This window comes from Diplotaxodon limnothrissa, linkage group LG1 (assembly GCF_057381915.1).
Source record: "Diplotaxodon limnothrissa isolate DT_005_m linkage group LG1, D_limnothrissa_male_GT1.1, whole genome shotgun sequence".
Taxonomy (NCBI): domain Eukaryota; kingdom Metazoa; phylum Chordata; class Actinopteri; order Cichliformes; family Cichlidae; genus Diplotaxodon; species Diplotaxodon limnothrissa.
The window spans coordinates 31,850,407-31,878,378 of record NC_140596.1 but is presented as its reverse complement, the minus strand read 5'-3'; the positions used below and the strand labels follow the sequence as shown (position 1 = coordinate 31,878,378).

Sequence of the window (27,972 nt, the reverse complement as noted above, 5' to 3'; positions counted from 1 at the left end):
AAACCCCGGGTGGGCTGAAATAAAAACGCTGTTCACCTTTCCTTTAGAAAACTCAAAAATATTTATGCAAGAGATTAAAAGAAATTGTTTTTCTTTTAGTAATCTCAAAGCAGGTTATTATTTTTTTAAATATTATCTTTTTTTTGGCATTTTGCCTTTATTTGATAGCGATAGTGGAGACAGACAGGAAAGCAGAGAGAGGGGGTAGGAGACGCTGCAAAGGGCCCCAGGTTGGATTCGAACCTGGGCCACTGGCTTCTGGCCATATGGTTGCCTGCTCACCCACAGAGCTAAAGTCGTACAGGTACTGAGAGTTTGCTTGTTGGTTGATTACCTGTTAGTTATGCAGCCAGCTTTTTTTAAAAAAACAAACAAACCCACACACACAAAGGGAGTTTATGGCTTTTCAAACAGGCTACCCCTCCTGAATGAAAGACCAGCCAAAAGTAGTCTAAGGGAGACTGACTGTATCCATGAATTTTTTACTGCTCTTCAGGCTGAGACACCTGGTCCAGAGTTTAATATAAACTGTATTTCTATTAATATTATTACATTTTGGAAGAATGGTTAGTCCCTACCTACTCTCCTTAAATTATCACCTGCAATTAATCCCCAACTTTGCTGCAGTTTTCCTTAATTTCTATTTTAGTTACTTTTCACTGTTTGGGTTAATGGCAGTCTTTGGTTTTTACTGGACTACACTGTGGAGTCACAGCTTGCTTGATAATCTTCAAGCATTGCCCCTCCTCCTTCCTTGGTCGGCAAGAAGTACAATGTCACTCCTGAGCCAGCCAGGGGGGCTCGTTACACCGTAGGTGTCGTGTTCGTGTCTTTGTACTCATGTATGTGCTGTGTGTGTTTATGCGCGGTTGTTTGTGTCTGCGTGTCTGCAGTGCTCCTACTGGTCTCAAAGGTGGTGCCCTGGGCTGTCATGCTCCATGTGCTGACACGGCGGCCTTTGGTCACCATGACGGAGAATTCGTACAGCGTGTTGGGCTTCAGATCTGGCACCGTGTAGCTCAGGTTGGTGGTGTTGACCATCTGGGGAAAAACGAGCAAAAGCGGCAAACAAGAAATCAGTTTGTGAGACGGCAGAGCCGCCGAACAACCCTGGAAACTGTTTTCCGGCAGAGAAAAGAATAGAGCTGTGTGATTTTTACTAACTGAATAACACCTGCAGATGTCTTGCTTTTCCAGACTAACAATCCAAACACTAAACACGTCAAGTTTCAATCTCAGAGAGAACAAAAACATTCACGACTGAGAAGCTGAAGCAAGGCGGCGTTTCAGAATCATTTAAATGCTCCTTCAAGTATAAAACCAGCTCCACAGATCAGTAAGACCTGTTTTAGTTCTAAAATAAATTACCAGTGTGAAGCATTCACATTCACGAGGCATTATGTGCACTATCCAGTGTTTGGAACCACATCCTTTCCATCTTTTGATGGTTTCAATCATGTTTATACGAAATACTCAGTTTTCACTTTATTAGGTACGCCTTGCTAAAATGAGTAAGGTCTGATGAAACAGTCCCGCAATAATTTCCGTGTTTATAATGCTTGGGTTTTTGTTGCAGCTGTTCCGAAGAGGTATTAATTCAACCTCACAGTTACAGCCAAAACAGGGCCTATTTACATCATTGAGAGTAAATATGGCAGGTAAACAACAAAAGCAAAAAAAAAACAAAACCTGTCAATTTAAAAATAAATTACATTTTTAACCACCAACTAATATCCTGAACATTAAAACCTTCATGAAGTGGGGTTTTATTGCAAGACTTTTGCAATGGACTGAGTGCACAGTGCCACAAAGAAAGTGCATCATTTACAAAACATCTGTATACGTTATTAAGCGCTAGTGAACTATTTAGAATCTGAAGTTACGCAACATTTATCTCGAGCTCCACTGGGATGAACCAGCATGAGAAAAAAAGTAGTCGTAGCAGCACAGAGTCAGGTTCTCCAGTGTCCTGTCTATAATGTTGCGTGCTATGGCAGAAGTGCAGCTCTCCATTGGGGGCTGTCAAACAGAGGGCAGTAGGATAGGAAATGAAAACACCCTGTTCTTTAGAACCATGCAGCCTGTTAGAGAGCAGTCATCCCTTCAATAATGTACAAGCGTGTCTGTGGACTTGCACTAAGGGAGGCATTAAGGTGAAGGCTTTACTGCTGGTATACCTCTTGAGTACAGCTATGTTTACATACACGATGTACTGTAAAGTTTCAGAGCCTCTCTAATAGACATCATAATATATTAGATTGGTGATGAGCCTCAGTGACACAAAACGTTTTAAGCATCCATTCATGGCAGCAAGCTGAGCAGTACTCCATATATCTGTACTGTTGTGGATTTACATTGTGTTAATGAATCTGCTGTGTAACAAGGCATCGCTCAAATTCTCCCTCCATTTCACTTTGAGTGACAACAAACCTTTGCAGTTCAATGGAAGCCTCAAACAAAAAACACTGGGTGCCAGCATCCGGTGCAAGACCTGGATACTGAGTCTCCGTACGTTTGTGCATACACCTTTCAAGGTGGCGGTATGGAGAATGCACCGTCAGATCTACGCTCTCTTTTTCTAGTTCTCAGTTTGCCTCGTTTTTGTTGAATAATTTATCGGGAAACGCCAGCCTTTATCTGAGCTCTGCTCGGTCACAGGTTTGCACACATGCATGATACAAGGACCACACACACACACACACACACATCCGCTGTGCTCTATTATTTGGAGATAAGTAATCATCATAATTGAGCTGCAGCTCAGGAATTGGAATCGGAATCTCAAACAGCCTGTTCAAGGCTCGGCTCACAGTCACTACAAATATTTTAACTCTTCAGAGAGAGTGCCTCTTGATTTGCATCTGTTGGACACTAATCCCAGTAAATAAATGTACGATTCTCATGTGGTGTTCTTCACTGATGAAGAACTATTGTTAGGATTTTGTAACAAACCAAAACAATTTTTTTTTTTTAACACAGGAAAATCTGCTTGTTTAAATTCCTCAAATGAAGTTTAGTTTAGCTGAGCTGTTCAAGTACAATCACTCACTATCTTTGTATACATCTCTTGACATTGTTACTCCCTCATTTTCATTTCTCATGTTCATGACTATTTGTTTGGCCACTTACGTTTGCAATCCTGCCAGTCCTTGAACTGCTTCAACTCAAAGGGTGCTGTTCAAGCGATTAATTGATTAATCCAATTCTGTGCCAATGTCTGTTAGTTTCGGGATCTGCCTTAACCACCTGCTTGATTTAAATTTTACAGGAAATGCAGCATCATATGATCCAGTGTTTGCTTTCACCCTCGCCCTTTGCTGATCGCTCTTCTGAGTCATTCTAAGTTAAGCTATTGCTAACTCAAACTAATATCTCAATGAATCAGCTTTTTTAAAACTGAAAGGAGCGATGGAGCTGCACACGTCTGACTTCCTATGGACGTAACTGACCAACTTTTTGTATTTTCATCCAGCGCAGAAAGGAATCAGACTGTAGCTGCTTGTGGAAAGATGGGGGGAAAACCAGTTGCTGACAGGCTTCTTTATGAAAGGAACATGAGTGTGTGAGGCTGCACTGTAAACAAACGCACCAGCTGCTCTTCTGCTTGACAAAGTAGCTGCTAAAGGACTGTTTACTCCAGCCATTGATAACACAAAGACTTCTACTCAGAATCCAGCTGTTTTAAAAAAAAAGCTAACTTCATGTAAGACACTAACGAGCAGGACGACCAATCATGTAAGAGCAAGTTCTGAGTTCTGATGATCATAAAAGTGCAGAGCAGAGGATCAGTTCCTCTTTATAGCCCTTCAAAGGTTGAATGAAAACAGATCATCACACTTGTACAAATACCATGCTGCCCCCGAGCTTGGGAGCTGCTGTGGGAATACTTAATTATATATGCCCTCATATGACATCACTTTTTATTTTCAGCGCATCAATACGAATATGAAGGGATGCACAGAAATAAACTGAAATCGTACTATATTGCTGCATCACTAATGTTTGGACACAGCGATCTGATTTGACTTGTTCTCCGTGCTAAATGTGTTGCTTATTTGAAAGCGTTGAACTGAACCAGAAACAGTTGAATGAGCTCCAAAGATTAAAAAAACCCAAAAACAATAAAAGTCTAACTAAACCTGCTTTGGTTAAAGAACTGATGTCGAATTGTAAATCTGATAAACTGAATGCAATCATGCGAAAGAAGAATCTCTTACCTTCACTTTAGTGTTGGCAGGGATGTTGGTCTTCCATCGCACTGTGTAGTAGCGGTTATCTGTAACCTTTTGGCTCTTGGGCAGCGAGTTGTCGGCCCAGGTCACCTTGATGGTGTCGTGGCTCAGCACCGACGCCTGAACGCCCACCGGCGGCATCATGGGGAGAGGGTCTGGTACTGGGGTGTATGGAGCATGTAAGAGGTCGTACAGGTCAACATCGGGGTCTACAGGGTCAGGACATCAGGCCATAAAACCCAACATGCATGCGCACAAAAAATTAAAATGAGCAAATTAAAACGGAATGTGAAGCGTGGTGGATCAGACAGTGGAGCCAAAACAGGACGTGGGGAGGGACGCAGAGGAAGAAATAAGGTTAATGCGTTAAAAATGCAGGACGATGGTGAGGGAGGAGGGGGAGGTGGATGGTTAAGTGCAACAGGGATGGGATTGGGAAGGGTGAAAAGAAGGAGAGAGAAGATTCTATTAGAAAAACAGACACTGACCTCTACAATAAGACCAATCTACAGAAGCTACAGTACAGTATGTGCTGCTCTATCAACTGTAGCACTACGGAAAGAGAGGAAGAGATACTCTATTCATTAAGAAAAGATTACAGTAAATGGAAAACCGGAGTGAAAGAAGACACCCGTAATCCCGCTGCCAAAAGTTACATATTAATGTCAACCCAGTCATTTCAAAGAAAGAGTCAAAACGCATTTACAGATGTTTACATCATGGAGCTTTTACAACATTTTAAAGCAAAGTGGATGAACAGACGGGACACTGAGTGCCCAGGAATATCTTCCCAGAGAGCTGCCGAGAAGGCGCATTATGTTCTTGAAAACTGAAGAAGGAAAACTGAGGATTTAAGGAAGAAGCCTGGAGGCACAGAAGAGGGGAGGAGACACTAACAAATGGTCCTGCGGTTGAGGGCTTGTGTCATATTGCTGCTTTTGTTGTGCGGCTCAAAGGTGGAAAGCTTGCTGCGAGAGGGCGAGGTTGGTTGCTCCCTACTTCCAGTTGCAGTCCCTCTTAGAATCAATGCTAGACAATGACTTGTATACTCTTTTAAAAATATACAACTGAAAATATATGCGACCAAACATCTTTAAAAGTGTTAGATTCAGACAGTCAGCTTTGTGCTTAGTGCCTTTACTTAATATGGGTAATTTTATACTAGGATATACACTCACCAGCCACTTCAATAGGTACACCTGCTCAACTGCTAATGCAAATATCTAAACAGGCAATCACATGACAGCAACTCAATGCTTTTAGGCATGTAAACAAGATAAAGAGCCCCCACCCCAAAAAAAACAAAAAAAACAAAACAAAAAAAAAAACGTGATGCTCATCCTGAGTATTTCAGAAACTGCTGAGTTTACAGAGATCAGAGGAGAGTGAGCCGATTGCCCAGAGCTGATAGAAAGGCAGCAGTAACAGTACTCCTAGCACTGATTACAACCAGGGTGTGTAGAAGAGCATCTTTGAACACACAACGTATTGAAGCAGATGGGCTACAGCGGTGAGGACCACACACTTCTCCCACTAAGAACAGGAAACTGAGGCCATGGTTCTCACAGCCTCACCAAATTTGGACAGTAGGACACTGGAAAAAACGTTATGAGGTTTATGAGCCTCGGCGGCTGATGCGACATTCAGACGGATGGGTCAGAATTTGTCATAAAGGTGGGGGAACAGCAGATTGGCTGTGTGATGAAGTCATCTTAACAGCATACAGGACTATGGTCGTTCCGGCACCTTTCCAAATGCGTGTCAACAGAATTAGAGCAGTTTTGAAGGGAAAGAGGGTCTAACCATTACAAGTGTGATGTACCAAATGAGTGTCCGGTGAGTGTATGTGTGGTGCATTTTGGAGAAATGCATAGATAATTCAGTAAAAAAACACAAATACTTGAATACTAACAATATCATAATACTACTGTCTCTCCAGTTTGCACAATTCTCAGCAGTACTCAACCAGAGGTAATTAAGTAAAAGCTTCCATAGTGTAATATTAATATCTTTTTAAATGTTGAGTGGGGTTCAAACTAAGGGTCCAACAGGCAGCTGCTGGCCATCATGCTGAATGATAAACACTTTAAGATGACCTCGTGGCCGGTGAATTCACTGCTCACAGCTCTGTCCTTGGTTTAGCTGTGACTGGAGAAAAAGCTCTGGTCCGTCACCCGTGATGACACTCCTCCTCAGCCTACTTGTTGGCCCTCTACTCTCTGCCTCGCTCCATTTGATGCCTCTGTACATAGCTGCCCAAGACTGAGTCACAGAGTTTGTGTGTGCGTGATGAAGCGCCAAGCATTCATGCGGCTGTGGAGAGGCACTGAGGTTTTGGAGTGGCATGCAAGCTACATTTCTTTACCCAGGCTGGAAGAATACAGCGTTCAATATTGTGAAGGAGAAAAGGCTGACTTGCCCTTGTGGAAAAAAACACCTTTTTGAAATAGAGGTGAAATATTTCATTTCCTGCTTTTCAGTTAAGCGTCGTATTATAAAGTATTCAGCCTAGCACTTTCTTAACCAAAGTTCACCAAGTTTTCCTCAGTTTTTTTCAAAAGTAAAAGTACTATGTAGGTCAGCTTGTCTTTTTAATCCCGACTTGAACAAACTGGCAGGAAGGGAACGCGCCCCCGAGGATTCAGCAGCAGACGATGGTGGTGGGCTTTGGTTCTGCTTTGAGAGGAAACGTTTGGATCTGACGAAGGGTTGCCAAAGCCACCACAGGGGGTCTGCGTGTGCACAGCTCTGTATGTGAGTGTGTATGTGAGAGGATGTGAGGAAGCGTCATAGAGAGAAGGGTACAGTATGACAGCGTGCGAGTGTGTGCGCGCACTCCGGCTGCCACCCCCCCTCGACGCATGTTGACGTGATTCATGTCATCCAGCATCCAACCCCTCCTCAATTGGTTGGTGCAATAGTGCTGCAGCAGAGACAAACTGAGAGTGATCAAGGCTGAGCGGAGAGGTGGGAGGCTGGATGGGAAAAAGAGGCGGGTGCAGCCCACATTCTGGGACACCCCAGGGTGCATGGGCTGGCTGTCTTCTGACATTGTCACATAATCTGTGTGAACTCCACGAACATGCAGTCTAACTGGCAGTGCCTCACGCTTTAAGATCATTTGTCAAGCACCCAGGATTGGGACTTAAGTCCTACTTTTAATTGTGTGGCTGGCAGCCTAACAGGACTGTCCATATTCTGCGGCTGTTTTTAGTCTGCAGCACAGAGAAAACTGCGTCTCAGAGTTCGACTGATGCTGGATATTTCAGGTCAGTGCTGATGTCTGCCAAAATCCCATTACGCTAACATTGCATAATGAACATTTGTGATGAGGCTCTTTTGAAGTCGGTTATGAAAGACTTCATACAAACTTGTCGCTGCATAAAATATTCTTCTTTTGCCTGATGAAGGTTTTTTTCCTTCTTTACTTAAAAAAAAAAAAACCTCAAGTAAAGCTTCTGCCGTTCATCCTGGTTAAAATATCCATAATCACTCTCACATCAGGACTGATAGTCTGGGATAAAAAAATTAAGGGGTTTGCTCACTTGATTAAAAAGAGACTCAAGTATTCTGGGGGCCATGATGAAGAGAGTTAATTAGAGCAGTGAGACTCCCCGATGACCCATTATCTGTCTGGTAATTTGAAGTCGAGACACATTTTTTCTGATAATGACGGCGGATTAGAGAGAGCGAATAACTGTAACTCAGAATTATTATTTTTTTACAGCCACACGGTGCAAGGAGCACTGCTCACATTACATGTGATCTGAAGAACAACAAGATGAAGAGACTAAATGTGACCACTTCAAATGTTGCCTCTGAGCGCTTCAAGGTGTAAGAAATCCACTATCGCTTCAAATAAGAAAAGCCATTCGACATGTGGATGTGTCTGGTTCCTACCTGACTGTGCTCTGGTGACGGCGCTCTCGTACACGGGAATGCCTTCACCCACGTTATTGAAGGCTTTTAGTGTGATCACGTAGTGGGAGCTGGGGTCTGTGAGAGAAAGAGAAGGATGGGGGGAATAAATTGATGCAGCCACCTCATCAACCAAAACTCTTGAGACGCTCAGCTTGAGATTGCAATATTAGCAGAGCGAGTATTTCAATACAATCAGTCCTATTACAGCCATTATAATAGAGACCTCAATTATGCACATATACAGTACTGTGTAAAAGTCTTGAGCCAACCCTCATCTCTTTACATGTTTCTTCTTCTATCAGATGGATCAGCTGAAAGGCCAGGTGTATGTTTGGTGGGTCTTTGGCGGATTTGATCTCTTAAAACATGATTCAGATGCAGTTCATCTGCTGAAGTCTAAGAAAAGCGTCTGGACTTTTCGCCTCTCATCGAGGTGAAAAGTCTTGAAGACACTTTTCTTTCCAAGCTCCTTAGACTGCGTCTGCCGCTTCTTTTGACCCAACTAGTCCAGTTTTTTTCAAATGTTTTCTGTTTTAGGGACACACTTCACACCAGCTAATATTCAGCTAATAGCCCTTTGGGATTCACATTGTTGGGTCAACAATACCATTTTAAGTATGTCAAACTGTGTTATCTTTGGCATTTTTCACAGATTCTACTAAAGAAACAGGAACAAATTCTGTGTTTTTGTGACAGGCTGCTAAGTAGCAAAGTGCCTAAAGATACAATGTAAAATTTGTTCTTCACCAAGTCATCTGCTATGTGTAGACACAACGCTGATCCATTCCTTTAGTTAGGTGTCTTTTGTATGCTTGAATGATTCATAAGTCAGTGTTAAGTGGCTTAACAGATGAAACTCTGAAAATGGTCAGGTTCAAGGGATTGGACTAAAAATGACTGAAAATAAATTGATGTCCAAATAAAAACTGTGAAAGGCCTTCAGAAAGCCTCATTGGAAGAAAAATATGAAGAAATGGTTGAAAAATTCCTCCCTGTGTCTCTTTTTTCTATCCATCTTCTAGGCCCCCTTACTACAGCATTTAGACAGTGATCAGCTGTGGCAGTAGAGTGTGATGATAGAGTGTGATGCGCATTATATACTTAGAAGAACAAAAAAAAAATCAAATGTTTCTTGAACGGTGGTTCTATCAGAGCAGAGCTTCCTGAGGTTTAAAAGGAATTAACTTTAATTTCATCATGTAGGTTTTAGAGTCAAATACAGTTTGTGTGAGCTTCCCAAAGGCTGCATTGATCACATGCGGAGAAATGGCCCTCATGCAAAAGAAGAAGCAGAACATTTTAATGAGGTAAAACTGGTTTGATGACAGCGAGTGCTAAAACCACCAAATATTTTATTCAAATATCATGACCTTTAATTATTGTGTGCCCATTAGGCCAATCTGTATAATTAGCAGCTCAGGCGTGTGGTGGAGAGGATCTTATTAATTCTCTAAACACTCACTGTGGGGTACAGATGAATTAATTCAGTGCTTGTGCGTCTGCCTGTGTGTTTGCTTATAATACACAAACCATTAATTAAACTTAGCGTATAAAGTATCACATCAAATAGATCACATTAACATTTTGTCTGATAATGATTTGACACGTGGATCATTAGTATTTGATCCTTATGTGTAACTATTTTGGGGACAAGAATGTGCATACATCGATACAAAAAGCTGAAAGAAACACATGTGAAGAACAAAAAGGGAGCGACCGTTCTTACCGAGGTTCTCGATAGTGAAGTAGCGCTGCTTGTAGTCCACTTTGATGGTCTGCGCGTGTGGACTGCCGATGCCGTAGCCAATCGCGTAACCGCGCACCATAATGTCCTGGTTCTCCGGCGGCGTCCAGCTCACCACGATGCTGTTGACCAGCGGCCGGACGTGCAGCGAGCTAGGCTGGTCCGGAACACGGGACTCTGATGGGGGAGAAGCAGGAAAAACTTCAGATGAGGAGGAAAAATAAATGCTAAAATAAATAATTGCTCAAAACCAAGTGACAGCTTCCGGTTTAGTAAAACAGCTGACGTTACCATCCAAGTCGCTCTCAAACGTCTCTGCCGTCATCCACTCGGTGGCCGGTCCCGTGCCATTTACCGTCATGGCTGACACTCGGAAGGAGTACTCCGTTCCATGCTCGAGACCTGGACGGGCAACACCAACACATCAGCCTGAGATTCAAAACTGGAGTATTTAAATAGAGCTTTGGCCAAAATGATCCGCCAAGTCAACTCCTCCATTAAAACCTCTCTCAGTCCTGGTTTTACTACTGGTGCGCTCTGATTGGCTGGGTCAGTTGGGCTTTCAATAACACAAATATTTTAAAGCAGATACCTGATACGTCTCTCCACGGCTTAAGGAGAAAATCCATAACTCGCCTAATCTATATTAAAGTTGATTACATTTTATTTTCACATCTGATGAGTACGATTCAATGGGATTTAAAGAAAAACACAACACTAGCCTTTAAAACAAGTTAAAAAGAGAGTGTCTGATAAAAAGTAGCACAAAAGGAGAGACACTAAGAGCAGAAGTTTAAAAAAAATGGTAGTCTGGATTAATTCATATTTTAAAGCTATATCTCCCTTAGAGTGAGCTGCAACACCGCTGGGTGCCAGCTTTGGTATTCAGAGAAGAGGGGAACGCCTGCTGACAAATGATGTGTTGCTGTATTAATTTGCTACAAAATTTTTCATCATCGCCGTATTGTCCCATTTGCACGCTACATGCTAATCCTGTACTCTCTTCGCTCTGTACCCACTATTCTGGGCCGCCCTTGGGGGTAGCTTCTGAAGACTGCCTAACCATCCGTGCCTCCGAGGCTACAACATCTTCTTCTAAACGCTTCTGAACCAACAAACACCCCTGTGTCCCCCCCCCAACAGAATGTTCTACAAAAATCAACTTTTAAGTGTATATTCTCTTTGATGCAGCACACAGCGTGAAGCCGGGCCACTTGAAAGTTGCTGAGACGACATCTAATATTAATCACCGCTGCCGTGCCTCTCTTGCGATATTGTGCATATTTTGCTGATAGCGGTGGGTAATGTTAGGGTACAATAGGACATGTAACTCAATTGCAATGGGTTTAGAAACTGATGTGTGGATGTTGAGTAAATAAACAGGCCCGCAGTTAGTCTGACTAATCCCATGAATCATCCGATACGCATCTTCAGGCTCAAGATAAGAGATTTATAAAAAATTTTTTTTAAAGAAAATCCTGCACCCCATCAGACACAGCTCACACTTTCCAAGACGCATCAGATAAAGATACTAAAATATAGAGATGACATGGAGTCTGATAGCATAAAAGTTTGAGCTTAGGGCTCAGTGAAAACGTCAAAAAGGGGAATTCTTTGTGGATCCATCATTTTAAAATCTGATTCGATATGTAAATCTATGCATCTGTATCACTTTTGGGCTTTTAGACGAGGGCATAAAACCATCACAGTGATGTCATTGTTTTTGTGTACAGCTCTAAAAACACCCTGCAGACGTGCACAGTGATGCATGTGTCCATAACTGTACAGCAAAGTCTTTTGCTCACAGCACTGCCTGTTAAGAAAACTGTTCATGTCTCCTCTCCAACTTGTCTTTGCACTTTTTTATCTGGTGATGGGATGACTTTTCGTAGCTGCAGGGCGTGTATAGCTCTAAATGATCCGTCTTTCAAACCCGGTTCTGAACCTGCGTATCCAGGGTGGTTTGGAGACTTTGTTTTCAAACTGGGTTAAAAGGCCAAGCACATACAAGAAACATTTTACTAGCAGATGTGAACTATGGTGGCTCTCTTCCCACACCTGAACACCCACTGAATGTAACTGGAGGTAAATTTTATAGCTAAACTCTTCCTGTACACATGGTAATAAATGCAATACATTCATAAGCACTTCCACTGGTCTGAGGGAAGAGGACGGATTTATTCAAAAAGTCATTAGTCACAATTTTTTTATTCATTACCATCCATGAGCTTGTAAAGCTGGGTGCCTTCAGTGGTTTCAGATTCGCTCCTGCGGGATCCTTTCCGGTATCGTATCTTGTAGCCGGTGATCTTCCCGTTCTGGCCGCTCAGGGGCGGAGGCTGCCACCGAAGCATGATGCTCTGAGACGGGGAAAGGTGTAAATGAAACAGAATGTCATGTTTAGCAAGTACTTTTGGGGCCTGTAGCTGTAAAGGTGACCTCACAGTTTAGCAGGCGGCATCGCACCTTCCCACGCACCTTGGCGTGGACCTTTGTGTTAACAGTGTCACCGCGGTCCAAACAAGAGGGAGACCCACATCGAGCAAACACCCCCGTGAGCGCGAGAGATGCAGCGCAAACAGATGCATTAGGAAGAGATGACTATGAATAATAAAAGTTGCGATGATAAGCGAGGTGTGTGGTCAGGTTAAGCCTGCAGAGACACCGAGGCAGAGAGATGAAGGCAAGACGCTCTGCTGGCGGGCCCACGCTGCACTCTTTTGGGATGTGCGCTGCTGAGTTTTTGTGTGCCCATGTGTGTTTAAAGAGATAGGTGGGGGGTGGCTCAGCGTGGGAGAAGAGTTAATTAACGCTTCCGCACTGTCGCACTGATGCACAAAAGCCCGAGTACACGCACAGCGTGCGCTCCTCCCCAGCAGAGTCGAGGGAATTGCACAAATTAAATTTGTGTGAAGTGTGTTCAATTATTTCCATTTTTCTTATTACACTATCGGCCCCGGCTCGTCATGTCTGTTGCGTTTCTACCTTCCTGGCGCTAATCACAAAAAACAGTTTAATTGACTTTTGTAAACTCACAGGGGAAGGTGAAGAGGCTGATGCCAAAAGCAAAAAAATACAACAAAAACAAAAAACCCAGAGAAGTAAGATCAGAAAACACGATGATCAGGTTGCCTTGTAGGTGAAAGATGCACCTTTCTGCTTGACAGGACCCAAAGAGGAGACCACACATGAAATGAATGTTAATTAGCTCTTTTCCACTTTGGTTGGGTGTACCGAACTAATTGCATAAATGGTTTGTATCTAAATAATTGTACTGTAATTATTCTTTTAATGGCTTGTTTACGCTCAAAGTGAAAGACAACGACAACAAAAAGAGAAAATGAGATGAATTACTGAATGACACTTAAAGGGGAAAAAAAGAAGAAATCTGTCAGATGTTTGTTTCACAGCTTTAAACCGCTTGGTCCGGGCCAAAGTGAGGAGGGACAGCTGGCCTCACGCACACTATCCTCTCAGAAAACTATTCATGTCCCTTCCACAGACTGAGCCCGCTTCATTTTACTCTTAAAATTAGCATGAGAGCATTTTCTCTCTACAAATCTCAGCAGAGGATCCCTCAGCATGGGTGGCTAGCTCTAACTCAGGCTGGGAGTGTGTGATAGGATTGTCTGTCAGTGTTTTCCCTCACTTGTGCTAAGCATCGACCCGCAAAGGGCCAAAAGTGCTGGTTGCCGTTTTTGTAGTCAGTGCACACACCCCGAGGTTTTCCCTATCTCTTCTTTTTTTCTTTTTGCAATTGCTGTCTCACATGTCATGAGTGAGAAACATCTTTTGTAAAAATTAATCCCTCACTCGGGTGGGAAAGTACAATAAACAGGCCTACAGCTCTCTGTTTGAAGATCAAATGGCTGAGATGATGGGCAGCCGAGGCCCGTTTCCTGTTTTAATCAGGGGCGTGTTGTGCAGCCAGCAGCCACCTCAGCAGCCTTATCAAATAAAGCGCGTCACGCGAGAACTGCGGCATGTCTCGGCTGAAATAAACAGGATTTAACAATGAAACTTAAAAAGACTGAGAGGATGCCAGGACTTGTTGGCTGAGCTGTGGGGGAAAAAAAAGAAATTGATCCAGTTATCTCTGCTCCAAAGAGAAAATTGAATCCAGATAAAATGAGATCTCACTTTTAAACAAGTAAATCTTTTTATCACGTTGCCTATAAGCCTGCTAACAAAAAAAAACAAAAGGTGAGTGAGAAAGTGAGATCTCTGTTACAGAGGGTGAATTGGAAACTGGTAAGTCATCACACTTCTAACCGTTTGCACTTAATGAACCGATATTGGTTGAAAAGTTAACTTTTCCAACATACATTCATTATGAGTTGTGTTATGTTGGGTTTCAACTAGATGTCTAACTTAATTCGACCTATAAATTCTACCTGAGTATCAGTTTTAGTTAGCCCGCATCTTCCTGTATCCTATCAGATTTGAGCTGTAGGCTCCCGTGCCAGTTTCTGTACGGATGGAGTGATACTGAGGATAAAACCTTCTGACAGGCGAGTCTCCTGCCGACGAGAAGATCGATGAGGGTTCACACGCCCTCTTAACCAGCTGGGGCTACAAGGATCTGACGCAACTAATAACACAGCAACAACGGTGCACTGGCCTGCGGGCTATGTATCTGTTCAACTGTTCGTGTGCGCGAGTAAGCGAACGAGCGGGCGGGTGAAGGCGGATTTGCTCAAGCAAACACATAAACGCAATTGCTGTACAACAAACAGTCTGCAGGCAGTTTAGGTGTACCTGTAGCTTAAGTCCTCAACAAGGCAACAGAGAAACCTAAACAAGTTAAAAAGGTCCGTCGATGCTCCCTTCAGTCGAGACAAATAAACCTCACCTTTGAGTTATGGACCTCGATGGTCAGGTTTTGAGGCGGGGCACTTGGTACTGTGGAAAAATGAAAACACCAACAATTTGTTAGTGTAAAACTAAAGAAAACATAGAAATCTACATTTTGGCAGAGCTCAAACAATCAAGTTATTAATTAACTGGACAGAACAACGTTGTAAACAGAGCCCCATTAACTGAGAACCTCAAGTTTTGGACTGCTGATTGGACATGATGTGGAAGCCGGGGTTGTCTTCCTTCTTTCAGCCGCTTCCTTTTCTGCCTTCAAGTCACCTTATTGTTAGAATCCTGTTTCACATCAACCCTCCTTTGTCCTCCTTTGCTAAATCCACATTAGCTCCTTTAATACAGCAAGGAAACGGTGTGTGATGACACATTTACCTCACCAGATGTATTTTATAGTTTCAATACTCTTTATACCCCAACTTTTCAAATGCTTTTGTGGTGGCTGTAGCTCAGGAGGTAGAGCAGTGATGTTTGATTACTGGCTGCTCCAGTCTGCGTGCCAAATATCCTCGGGCAATGTACTGAACCTTGAGTTGTTCCCAAAGAGTTTGAGTGTGAATGTGTGTGAATTTAAGGCAGAAAAGTACTTAAAAACCCCCCAAAACTGTTAAGTGAGACATGTTAAGCAAAAAGCTTTGAGTGCTCAAGAAGAGCAGAAAAGCACTATATAGGAACATTTCCAGTTACCATTTCAGTGGTGTTACAATAAAAGTCAAATTAGTGTTGGTACATTTACACTTCATCAGTCCACTAACCGTCAGACAGGGTGCGAACGACAACGTCCTCAGTGGAGACGCCAGGACCGTGCCTGTTGTTGGCCACCACACGGAAACTGTACTCTGTGTTCTTCTTCAGCCCCGCCATGCTGTACGACTGGCCGTCTACGTCAATATCCTGAATGAGAAAAGGAGGGAAGGAGAGGAACTTGTCAGTGAATTGAGAATCGTGCGACTTCCCTTGCTTAAAAAGCAAACACGCCTCTACTTTCACGGCTGCTCACCGACATCTCGATGTTTACGAACAACGGGAAAAACAAAAACCGAATACGTGAAGCTTGTACGAAAAGGAAACATTTATGATTACCTGCAGAAAAAGACAAAAACACTGATAGCACTACAGTGCAGCATTTTTATAGTATTTCACAGCCAACAGCAGTCTGATAAACGCAGACATTTAGGACCGTTCCAGTAGCTTCACAATGTGACGCCAGCCTTCATCGTTTCATCACGCTAACATTTGTGTTTGTAATTCGGTGTGAAAATGTCGTCTTCCGCAGAGACGCAATTTGTGCCTTCTGTGATTTTGACTTGCTTTGCTTTACAAATTGGGCACGCTGACACATGCCCAATTACTTCAAGCTAGAGCTGGGCGATAGAACGATAACGATATGTATCGCGATATAACTTTTACTCGATAGAGAAATTAAGCTATCGCGATAGACCTCGCCGCTCTTGTCCTCTTAAAAAAAAAAAAAAAAAAAAAAAAAAAAAAAAAAAAAAGGTCAGCCAATCCAAATTAAGTAGCGCAGAGCCGAACCAATCACAGCCGCAGCGTCACGTCGCGTGACTTGTTACGTACCGCACAAGAGCCGCACGTGTGTTTGTTTGGGAAGCAGCCAGCGGGTAATGGAGCCAGCGTGTAATGGAGGAAATGAGTGTGCCGACTAGAAAAATCAACCGAGCGTGACCGAAGAGAAAACCGATGATGGTTCCAATGCCGGAGAGATTGTCGAACGGAAGAGCCATAGAAGTTCCGTAGTGTGAAGGTATTTCGGCTATTTCAAGTCTGACAAAAATAGAGTAGCGTGCACTGTAAATTGTGCCGAAAGCAAGTCTGGAAATACAATAAACTGGTGCATGCGTCACACTGTGCGCCACGTTATTGTTTCGGTGAAATGAATTTCTACAATACTGTTACTGTTAATTCTACTCTCTGCAGTGTTTAAATGCTTACATATACACACAGTTACTGTCCCTCCACACATACGACTCGGTTCTGCTTCTATGCCCCAGCTTTGTTTACTTTTTACCACCGAGGCTTCTAGACTTCTGATTGGCCAATATTTCTGCACGGTTAGGAATCTAGCGCCACCTGCTGCTTTGGCATGTTCATAGCAGCGTTTTCCTTCATTTCTGCCTTTATGTGTGGACGGGATTATTTTTTTAAAACGAAAACGGAAAATCTCCGTTTTCAAAAATACCCGTGTACGTGTGGACGTAGCCTCAGTCTCTGACTGGAAGCGCTAATTCGTCATTCGGCTTTTGTCAGACTAAAGTAACTGTTAAAACTGTTTGAAAAGCTAAGCTATACAACAAGGAGAGATTGAGAATTTCCTTTTAGTTCTCAGTTTATTTGATATTGACAAAAGTTAGTCAGTTTTGTCTGTTCTTCTGTAAAACAAACTAAGATTTATTTTTAGAATTAATATTTTGTTTCTAAGTGGAATTGACAATTTAGTCTGTTTCGTTTGTTCTATTTTGAAACTTAAACGCTTTAGCGGCTGCCTTTTGTGTAGTTTGCAATATTTACCTTTATTTATCTGAAAAAGTCTCATGTTCCTTAAGTACATCTACCCTGTTGAACTTATTATGGGAAATAAATATTTAAATAAAAACAAGCTGCTGATTATTTCACATTTTACTTGTGAGCAACGGCACATTTAAATCTTACAAATATAGTTATTTGGCTTATATCGTGATAGATATCGTTATCGCCTGAAATGAAAAAAACATATCGTGATATGAAAAAATCTCATATCGCCCAGCTCTACTTCAAGCCTATTTGCATGCAGCTCTTTGGTTGTGACATTTGGAGAAAAAAAAAGGCACTTGGAGGAAACTCTAATCTTGCTTCCAGAGCGGTCCATTCCTTGACCTCTGAACTTGGGTCAGCTGATTACCTCTGGCCACGTCACCCTTGAGTTTGCATCATATGTTGTCCCCGTCTTCCCTCTGCCCTTTCAATATTTAATATCGGTTCAGCACTGTGTCTCTCTCTCTCAGTCCGCTTCCTTCACCTCTCCTTTACTACCACTTCATCTCTCCCCGTTTTTCATCTCATCTCTGGCTCTCTCCTCCAAGGAGCTGAGGCATCATTACTCAGTGCACCGGCTGACGTTTCATCCATTATCATATTAAAGGCTTTTTAATGCCTCACTGGCTTGCACACTGCTACTGCTGGGGTTGACTCAATATCTAAGCAGCTCGATTCCACTCTTGTGACAGAGTTAGTCCTGCAGAGAAGCACCAAGTGAATCATATCTGCTTTCTTTTAGCACAATGCCCTGCTGTTTCTGTGAGACGATGAATCATTAAGAACGCCGCCAAAAATCAGCACAAAGGGTCTTGGCAAATGATTAGGGATTCTTACCTCATCACAATTTGTATGAGAAACCAATCAGTTGTACGCATTTTATCTAATGGGCCCTGCGAAATCAGGCATCAGCTTCACACACTATGCCTCGCTCACAGGGTAAACTGTGAGCAGTGAGCACACGCTGCATCTGTTTAAAGTCTGCACTTATTTCAGGTGATTTAAGCAATTTATCACCGATAAAAGAAAAGCAAAACACAAAGACGACGTAGCAAAGCAAGCGGTGTGACATATGTTTCAGGACAATCTTGTTTAGAATTCAATAATAAAAAAAACAATCATGCAAATCTTCAATTTTACTTTAATTTTCGACTTATTTCTCCGATTAATGTGTTTTTAATTCATTGGTTTTTAAAATCTATTGTGAAGCACTTTGTAGCTTCATTTTAAGAGATGAGCTGCAATTTAAGGCAAAAGGTTTTGGACACCTGTTTATGTCTTTGCTACCTGCAAACCTTTGAATTCAAAAAAGTCTTCGCTAGGCGCTCGAGCAGCGTGAGTTTGTCCCTGGAGTGTGGTTCACGCCCTACCTGCTCTTTGCCGACGCTCTTGTCCGTGTAGTACAACTTGTACGAGAGGATCTCTCCATTGCCAGTGAGGGGTTTGTCCCAGCTGAGAGAAACGGAGGTCGGCGTGTTGGACACCCCCTGCAGGTTAGGAGCCGGGCCGGGTACTTGGACTGGTGACGAAATATCACAGGTGGACAGAAATTAGAAAAGCAGCAAGTGTGACCATTTTGTTCTCTTATCTTGAACCGTTCTTCATTTTTATTGTGTCTCATCTGGGAGAAAGAAACTAATTTACCAATTCCTAGTTCTTACCACCTAAGACATATTCTTGGCTACCTCACAGTCACATTTCCCAGCGCTAACACTGACGCCAAATTGTCCCCCTCTGGACTGGGCTGCCAGCGTGCTGATTTTCTTCCTATTCCCAGAACAAAAGCGGAAGTTTCAACAAAAACATCAGTATGCATCTAATATCCCATCACCGCTGGGATCCTGCTACCTTTGAATGTGGTAGCCTGTTTATTGTATTGCACTTGATTAGTAAATTAAGGAAGCAGAAACAGAATGTATATTTATATGTGTCTTATCCTGGCTTCATAATATGCTGGTATACTAGATGAATATGGGATGTAGTCCACTTTTACAATTAGCGCTGAGTTATTTTTGCAGCGGGAGCTGATCTGCTACATAACTCTGGTGCAGGAGGCTATGGAGAAACAGAACTGCACTGGTTATCTGGTGCAAACGTAAATGAAAGCAGACAGGAACCTCAAACTAAATATTTCATGTAATATGCAGCGTGCTCAAAGACGCAGCTATCGTAACAAAATGTGTATCACCGTTCTAATAATCTGTGACTACACTGTGTCTACGTATATGTACATGTTACTTGTTGTGTCTGTACTGTGGCCCATCGGATTTAAAATCAAGCAGTGACTCTGAGGTTCAAGTGCCAGCTGTCAGACATGCTATATGTCTGCTCTGGATACATCTTGTAGACATTAGCTGCAGGTGTTCCTGCCAGAAGAAAGAAGCTCCCATTTGTTAGCGTGCACAGATGTTAGAAGGGTGAGAGACTGTGTGTGTGTGTGTGCAGGTGTGTAAAGCCCGTCTCTAAAGAGAAGTGATACAGAGGGAGTGTGGTTTGCACATGCTTGGCACTCGGATGCAGGTCAACAGTTTAAGCTCCAGTTCGTAGCATGTTCTTACATTAAAGGCGCGCACACGCGACAGAGACATACGGCACAGCTACAGCCCGCCCTCACTGCTATCCCCCTGGGTGGCTGTGCTCCTGCTGCCGGGCATTAAGATGTAGCGTGTGTGCTTTTGTGTGTTGATTCGTCTGCCCTCCAACCAAGGACACAAGTAGAGAAACAGCAGCTGACCTACAAAGTGACAGTGACTGAGCTGTAGCTTGGTCGAGAGGAGAGGGTTGTCCACAGTCTGACAGTGTGCTGGGAAATCCCCTTCACAGCACTTTCAAGTGATTTTGGAGCAGCAGCCACAGAGAGGTTTACACACTCAAACACAAAGAGAGAGAGGAGAGGAAGGGAACCACTTTGCTACTCCTTCCTACAGTCGGGCTTATGTGTCCTCTATTCAAAACATCCTAATAAGTTTCTCAGTAGACTGGAAGAGGAGAGTGTTGGAATCTGGAATACTAATTTCCAGCATTCCTCACTCAAGTAGGCATGTTTTGAGCCAAACACACGGAAGATTCAAGTAAATGTAAACAAAAGTAAACAAGAAGCGGCTTAAAAGAAGAAAATGCAGCGCTTCTCTGGTCTGCTCTTGGGTGGTCTGCCTTAACGAACAGCACTAAACAGCCTTCTCTGTGTGTGCCCATGTGTGCGGGGAATATGGGATGTCTCTGTTTGAATTGAGTGTATACTGCATATGAGTGAATATTTGTTTGTGCGAATGTTTATTTGCCTCTTGTGTGCTTCCTTTGAGTGCATCCTGTTTGCATCAGTGTGAGCAGTGTGAGCACGCTTCCGACAAACTGGCTAGAGTGTGGCTTTGTGTTTATGTGTCCTGTTTACCGAGCACATATAAACGTGTGTGTGTGTGTGTGTGTGTGTGTGTGTGTGTGTGTGTGTGTGTGGAGTAAGTGAGCAAGAGTGTTACCTTCAGCTTGGGTGGCCACTTTGAGCGCTGCAGAGCTCTCGCCCTGGCCGTTGCTATTGTGGGCCACAACCCTGAAGCGATATTTGGTGTCTGGCATGAGGTTCTGGATGGTGACCTGCATCTCCCCTGGACGACTGGTATTCACGACTCGCTCCCTGATAGGGGGGGGGGTGGGGGTGGGTCGCACGCAGACAGGTAACAGAACAGTTAATCATTCTGACCTTAAATTACCCAGAAGGTTTTGTTTAATGCTGGTTTGCAAGAAACAAAGTGAAGTGGCATTTAGAGCACCTAATATCTTGGTGCCAAACACATGTGCATAATAATGGCATCCAACTTTTTGAAGAAATCCTTATTGAGTTCACTCTTCCTATCAATGAGATGGGGAGTGTCCTCCAAAACTGAATGGTGTTTTTTTCTTGTATATTTTATATATTCCTGTATATTTTCTTATTATTGAGATGCCCAGATATGTAATTTTCACATAAGTTATTTTAAATGGTAGAGATGCAAGCCACTCACTGCTTTCAAATTTGATGGGCAATACTTACTTTTTCCCCAGTTGATCCCTTAACCGCCAAAGGTGCCAAAATTAGTCAATAACGGAGAGAGTTGCTGGGATGGAAGTTTGGGGTTTTGTTATGTATAGTAAAATGTCATCAGCATAGAGCAATATAGTATTAGAGGTATATGCTGTGTCATAACCATGTATATCAGCGTGAGTGCGAATTGTCCGTGCCAGGGGTTCCAGAGCAAGAGTGAACAGTAATGGACTAAGAACACATCCCTGTCGTGTCCCTCTGCTGAGCTTAAACTGAGTGGATAATGTTTGGTTTGTAAGGATTCTGGCTGTGGGATTCTTATACAGTAATTTTATCCAGGAAATAAAATCTTGTCCTAATTGAAATTTCTCTAAGACAGCAAAGAGATGGGGCCACTCAACATGATCAAATGCCTTTTCGGCATCTAAGCTAAGTATAAGTAGGTCCTGTTGCGCCTTAGAGGAGTAAATTATATTAAATAGACGTCTTAGATTGTTAAAGGAGCTCCTATCTGGTATAAAGCCTGTTTGATCTGAATGTACCAGTTTATCTATTACCATACCGAGTCTACTCGCTAGTATTTTAGCCAGGATTTTTTTGATCCGAATTTAATAAAGAGATAGGTCTATATGATCCCACTTCCTCCAAGACTACCGTTTTTTGGGAGTACAGTAATAACTGCTTTATTCAATGTTGGTGGTAAGGTGCCCACATTGTATGCATGGTTGTACAGTTTAAATAGATATGGAGCAAGTTTGATCTTGAGCTGTTTGTAAAATTCATTCCCTAACCCATCTGGGCCTGGACTCTTACCATCTTTACCATTTTATAATACACAATAGATTTAGTAATTTCTTTAGTTGTAATTTTGGCATTCAGGATCTTGCGATCCACCTGATCCAACACAGGGAGGTCACATCAGTGTCTTTCTTTTAATGTGTAAAAGGCTCAATTAGATTTTATATGTATATTATCTTTTGGCTGAGACTTTAAATTTTCTTTTCCTGTATTTCTTGGAGGCACTTTGTAACATTGGCTTTGATAATGAAGTTGATTAATACAGGACTTCCTAGTCTTAAAAATAAGTGTCATTATTAGTAAGCCTCATTATTTTTTTAATCCATTAGTTGGCATCCATTAACTTCCCAAAAAAACCCAAACCCTCCATTCTGAAAACTTTCAATTTAAATGCGTTTTCCATCAAAATAATCCTTTTTGTACCTTAGAGTGGCTGAGATGCCACTTACCCACAGCTACTCTCCCTCTGCATCTGCACGTCCCTCTTCATCACATGCTCTCTATGTGGAAGGAGTCCCAGTGGCCTTTCCACACTGCCACATCATTCTTTTGTTTAGTTTTTTATTTTTTTTTTAAGTGGGAATGGAAAATATAAAATCCGCAGTAACGGGAGCAGCTTTAAAATAAAACATCTTGATGGATTAACATTCGGAGGTATTCATTGCACTAACTTTATCTTCATGCAACTCCTTTACTCTGCTCCATATGCACGTCTGTATCACTGCTCCACACACAAAAACAGAGAGCAGAGGAGAGAAAGAAACTAGAGCAGAAAATGGCATGATTGCTAAATTAATGCTGGCACTGGTCTATAAACTAACCAGCTCACCTGTTGGCAGCAGGACCGGGAGACCTAGTTTACAACCTCGCTGAGTTATCGGTACGCTCCACGTATTTGCAGATTATGTATATTAAAGGTTTGCTTTTGCTTACAGTCATGTTACAGAGAAGACATAAAAAAGAAGACTTGTGGAAAATCCTCTCAGCTTCTTAAATTTTATTTTCAGTCAGTAAATCCTCAGCCTGTGAAGCTGGGAGAAATTTACCACAGAACTATTTGGGGGGGAAAGCGAGCATGGTATTTGAACATTTGTTTTTGGGTTTTTTTGGGGTTTATATTTGTTTAAGAAGGAGGTTTTGCTTTAAGTGACTGAACTTCTTGAATAAGATATTTCAGTGGTCTGAGTGTGTGTACTTGAGCAATGTGCTGATGCCAGCAGTCGTGTGCGTGTATTAGTACCCCCTCCAGGAAAGTGTGCGTTCTACCTGCTCGTGCCCTCCTGGCTGTAGAAAATGGAGTAGGTCAACTCGTCCCCATGCGGCTCGGCTGGTTGACGCCAGGTCAGCTTGATGAAGCGAGTGGACACCAGCGAAGCCACGACGTCTCGGGGGGCCGAGGAGGTAGGCCCTGCTGGACTGCCTACACCTCTGGAGCCTGGTGTTACATGGTCAGTAGTGTTAGGAGTCAGTGAAGGGGGAGGGAAAGAGGGCAGGGCTACGACTTTGGGTTGGGAGGGGGTAGGGAGGGAGGGATGGTGGGATGAGAGCAAGGGAGACCGGGAGGGAGACAGCCGTAGCATGTCGGGGTCGGGTGGGAGAAATATTGTGCAGAGGTGCCCAAAAGGAGCAGGTTGAGGAGAGGAGTTGAAATGGAAATGAAAGTGGAACGAAAGAAAGGGAGGAAACAAAAAAAAGAAAAAACAAAATAACAACAACGTAACAAAAAAAAAAAAAAGACTCTTGGTGTGACAAGGAACCACAATACAACACTTCTACTACACTCACAAAGCTGACAAAGAGGGAGGGACTACACATGCAGATCTACACACACCTGTCTAATGCAAGGGCAGTGGGAGCAGAACATAGTGTCACACACTTAACGTTCACCATCAGTGGCTTTCCTGCCAATCATTGGCATTAAAATGAATGATTGGACTGCATTTCTGCAAGGAGAGACACTTTGTCGTGACAGGGACAAAGTCGTCTCGTGGCCGTCTGACTTTTATTTTACAGTAAAACAGCTTCGGACTAACCCAACCCCCCCTCTCACTTTAGCTTCTCATAACTAACTGCTGAAGCACTTCTGTCGTCGCATTCCACAGCCAAGCCACAGAAATGTTTGTGATTTCATTTCGAGTGCGTGTGTGTGTTTTTCTTTTTTCCTCCTCCTTTTCGGAGGAACAATCTGCGGTCGGACCTCGTGAGATCTGCTTTCCATTTGCCTGGCAAGCAGGCGAAACAAAACCATACGGAAAGAATGTTAGTCCGTATGACATTTCCATTTGTTTGCAGGTCGGGGGGAAACGGACTGGAGGGCAAGGCTGAAAATATAGGAAAGGCGCATGGCAAGTGCTGTGCTCAAACGGTGTGTTATTACCGGAGAAATTGCGATGGAATGGAAAGCGGCTGCTGGCATATTTATCTGTCACAGCATGTGGACTAACCGCTAATTTGGCTTTCAGAATTTGTTTACGTATCAAAGAGTTCACCGACTTCTGTGATCATATAAAAGCCAACATATGATATAGAAGATTCTGACCCACCCCCAAAGAAAAATGACACTGTTTGTATACACTTTCTGTATATAAACACTCAAGAAACTTTAGCTTCAACTCCGTATTTATGGGCTCTGTGTATACCGAGTAATGCTCTAAAGAACTGCTGTTGAATTTGTAGCATGCTCCAGTACTTTGGATGGGAAATAAACAGATTGTCAGGCTCAATTTTAGCTTGTTTACATCTACACTCAATAAAAAAAAAAAAGAAAAAAAAAAGGTACTGTTGCCCAAATTTGGATATCTGTCTATGAAATCCAAACTCTCGTTAAAGTCACAGACATCAGCACGACACCTTGTGTAGGATATGTGGAGGGCCGCTTCTTGCACATTTCAGGAATGTTTTTTTTTTTATTCATTCTCATCTGAAAAGATGGATTTAGGTCAGCTGAGTGATGAGGCCTTGCCTTACCCTACAAAAATCCAGTATTGTTTGAACTCCAGTGGCCAGCCAAAACTATTTTACACCATTTAGAAAAACACTGGCTGCCTTTTCCCTGCGATTAGGGTTCTTGTTCTAAAAGTGGTGAAGAAAACCCCCCAAAAAACAACCCAGCCGTCTCTCAATCTTCACCAAGCAAAGGTAATGACAGCCTCAAACAAGCTTAAAGCTGAAAGTCAGCACTTCAGCCTCAACGCCACGGTTTCATTTCAAATCCTGTTTGCTGGAGTAGTGCCAGCAACAATGAAAAACACATTATCATCCTAATACTTTCTGACTGCAGTGTAAATGACCAGATGCTGAATAATTATCCCCATTTATAAAGCGTCTCGCACACGCACAAGCATCAGAATTACCGCCATCTAACTCGAACCAGGTTCACCGAATCACCAAAGGCTCAGTTTCTTAATAGGGAAGCGCTTCCTGAATTCCAAAAATCTGAACGCAGTAGAGTACAACCCAGAAACACAGCGCAAGTAGGAACTCCCGGCAAATACTGTGAATGGAACGACTCATTGTTGACATATTTCAAAAAGTTTTAACCTCAGAATATTCTATGAACAAGATACAATTCAGCTGGAAGATGAGATAAAGACAACATCCACAGGAAATTAGTAATTCTGCTTCCAGATTCAGGTTGTATAAAAATAAAGTCCTGCAGGCAATAATCTATGAGTCCCTTGAGTCTGTAGAATTAATTTATTGAGATGAATACAATGGAATTAACAATTTAGAGATTTTAATGTGCATACTAATTTTGCCATATCTTCAGGAAAGAAGGATTAAAAGCTTGGAAGGCAAAAGATATGCTACTCTTTCATAGTAACCAGAAGGGCCCTGCTTGATAACCTCACGCTGTGCTCCAGCTCACATATTAAATATGAAATATTACTATTATTCCAACACACATATGGTTATATAGCAATGAAATATGCCTTTAAAGGCCTTCTCCTTTCCCTCAAATGATAACTGTTTGAAAGAACTTCAAAAGCAAAGTTGGATAGCAACATTTGCTTCACATTAGTCAGTTTTGCTTTGAACCCTGTTGAGCCACAACTTCTTGATTAAAACAGAAGAATAAGTCACAAGAGAATATGAGTTCAGCTTTAAGAAATGCATATCTGGACCTTGTTTTATTTCTTTTCCTTTTTTTTTTTTTTAACTCAACTTTATTAACCTTAACTAGTTGTTGGCTGGTTGTTGATGTCTGCAGAAAATGAGGAAAACGGGCTTTTAATAGGTCTAAGATTGTCTCCTAAGATGACACAGGAAACAGGTCACTGCCTTTGCACTCTGCTCAACGCCATAATTCTTTTAGCGAGCGAATTTGTCCATCAGTACTCTTGCCCAGTGTGGACTTCGAGGTTATCTCAGTTTGAAGCACAAACAGAATCAAGACCACCTCACAGATCAGACAAGGGCGAGGAAATAAAATCATTACGAGCGGCTTCCATCTTCATACACCGTGTCCGCCGTAGGTAATTGACATGCTGGGCAGTTTTCGGTGTCCTTCTGACAATCTCTCTTGTACATGTGTGCCTGGGATTGTTACAGTAAGAAGGTGTCAGCCTCCCACTGCTATTGCCGAGCTCTATTCATAGCTGATTAATAGTGTCATTAGTCTCCGTGCCAGAGGTAATGAATTACTGGCATTAAGGCTTAACGAGGAAGGTTACTTTAGATCTGCATAATAATCTGGGTAACCCAGGCAAAAAAACCCAACTGGGACAAAGACATGCATAACAGGTCATCTTAGCGTTCAATGGAAGCAAAACACGTTTCAGAAATAAAGAAATGGAGCGGTGTGAAAGTTCTGACTAAAGGCTCATAACTTTTATCTTGTGCTGCCAACATCATAATCCCTGTGAGCGTCGCTGGGCAAAGCTGCATTTCCATCAAACTGGTCCGAGTTCACCGATAAGAGAGCCAGCCTAACTCACCGGCTCAGCCTTACACACCTCTACCGAGAGAACGGAAACCTAATGAATGTCTGCAGGAAGCACACACAGCACTGTAACTACAGATAGCCTTTTCAGAAGGAATTCAGCAAGCCACACCAGGCTCTTGCAAAATGGATTTTCTCAGGCCTGGTTTCCATGTCTAATGTAGTTCGGTAATGACGACGGCGTAAGACACTGATGTAGCACAGTGCTAATGGTCCATTACTGAGTCACTACTTTCATCTGGCCAAGAAAAGAAGAAGAACAATGTACTCAAAAAGCATAGTCGAGAGTCTTCAGAACAGCATCACAAAGAAGACAGTCAATTAAAACTGCCAGTCATCAGTTCCACATCACCCTCCACCCCCCTTCTCTCTCTCTCTCCCTTCATGTCCCGTCCCTATCTACACTACACTGCCATTTTCAATAAAGAAATGAAAGCCAAAGTAAATAAAAATGACAGCCTTTGTCATGTTTTATGCAAACACGGAGTAGTCGCATTATGATAAAACCGAACAGCCTATCTGTAGGCCCGAAGGTTATTACAAAGAACTAGAAGAAATTTCCGCTGAACAAAGACAAAAACAATCCGTGGAGACATTAATTCTCTGAAATGTAAAAGGAACTGTAAGTAAGAACAGAGCAACTGCAAACTGGATCACTCTTATTGGTTCTCTAGTAAATGTAGCCACAAAAAAAAAGAAGAAGAAGAAGAAGAAGAAGAATCGTTTTTCTTTCCTGGTGACAACTGTGGCTGTTTTTTGTTTTAAATAAATTCTGCTCTCCCTTCACTCTCTTTAAAGAAAAGACAGGAAAGATGAGCAAGCCTGACAGCTCATGACATTTGAGCAGCTCCTTAACGCACCGACAAAGGAAAGAGTCAGAAGGAGAAGACAGAGGTGGGACCAAGTCATTGTTTTG

General features: G+C 42.6%; 1 protein-coding gene across 1 annotated transcript in view; it reads right to left on the bottom strand.

Moving 5' to 3' along the window:
- Nucleotides 1–27,972, bottom strand: part of neo1a (neogenin 1a) — a 170,721-nt gene that overhangs the window by 8,028 nt on the left and 134,721 nt on the right. Inside the window, exons 8-18 of the mRNA XM_085349868.1 lie at nucleotides 23,381–23,615; nucleotides 20,775–20,929; nucleotides 18,669–18,817; nucleotides 15,522–15,660; nucleotides 14,750–14,799; nucleotides 12,116–12,257; nucleotides 10,189–10,299; nucleotides 9,880–10,074; nucleotides 8,133–8,228; nucleotides 4,218–4,441; nucleotides 903–1,041 (exon numbers count right to left, since the gene is read on the bottom strand). Coding sequence (XP_085205994.1) covers nucleotides 903–1,041; nucleotides 4,218–4,441; nucleotides 8,133–8,228; nucleotides 9,880–10,074; nucleotides 10,189–10,299; nucleotides 12,116–12,257; nucleotides 14,750–14,799; nucleotides 15,522–15,660; nucleotides 18,669–18,817; nucleotides 20,775–20,929; nucleotides 23,381–23,615 — 1,635 coding nt within the window. The remainder of the gene's footprint in view (nucleotides 1–902; nucleotides 1,042–4,217; nucleotides 4,442–8,132; nucleotides 8,229–9,879; nucleotides 10,075–10,188; nucleotides 10,300–12,115; nucleotides 12,258–14,749; nucleotides 14,800–15,521; nucleotides 15,661–18,668; nucleotides 18,818–20,774; nucleotides 20,930–23,380; nucleotides 23,616–27,972) is intronic.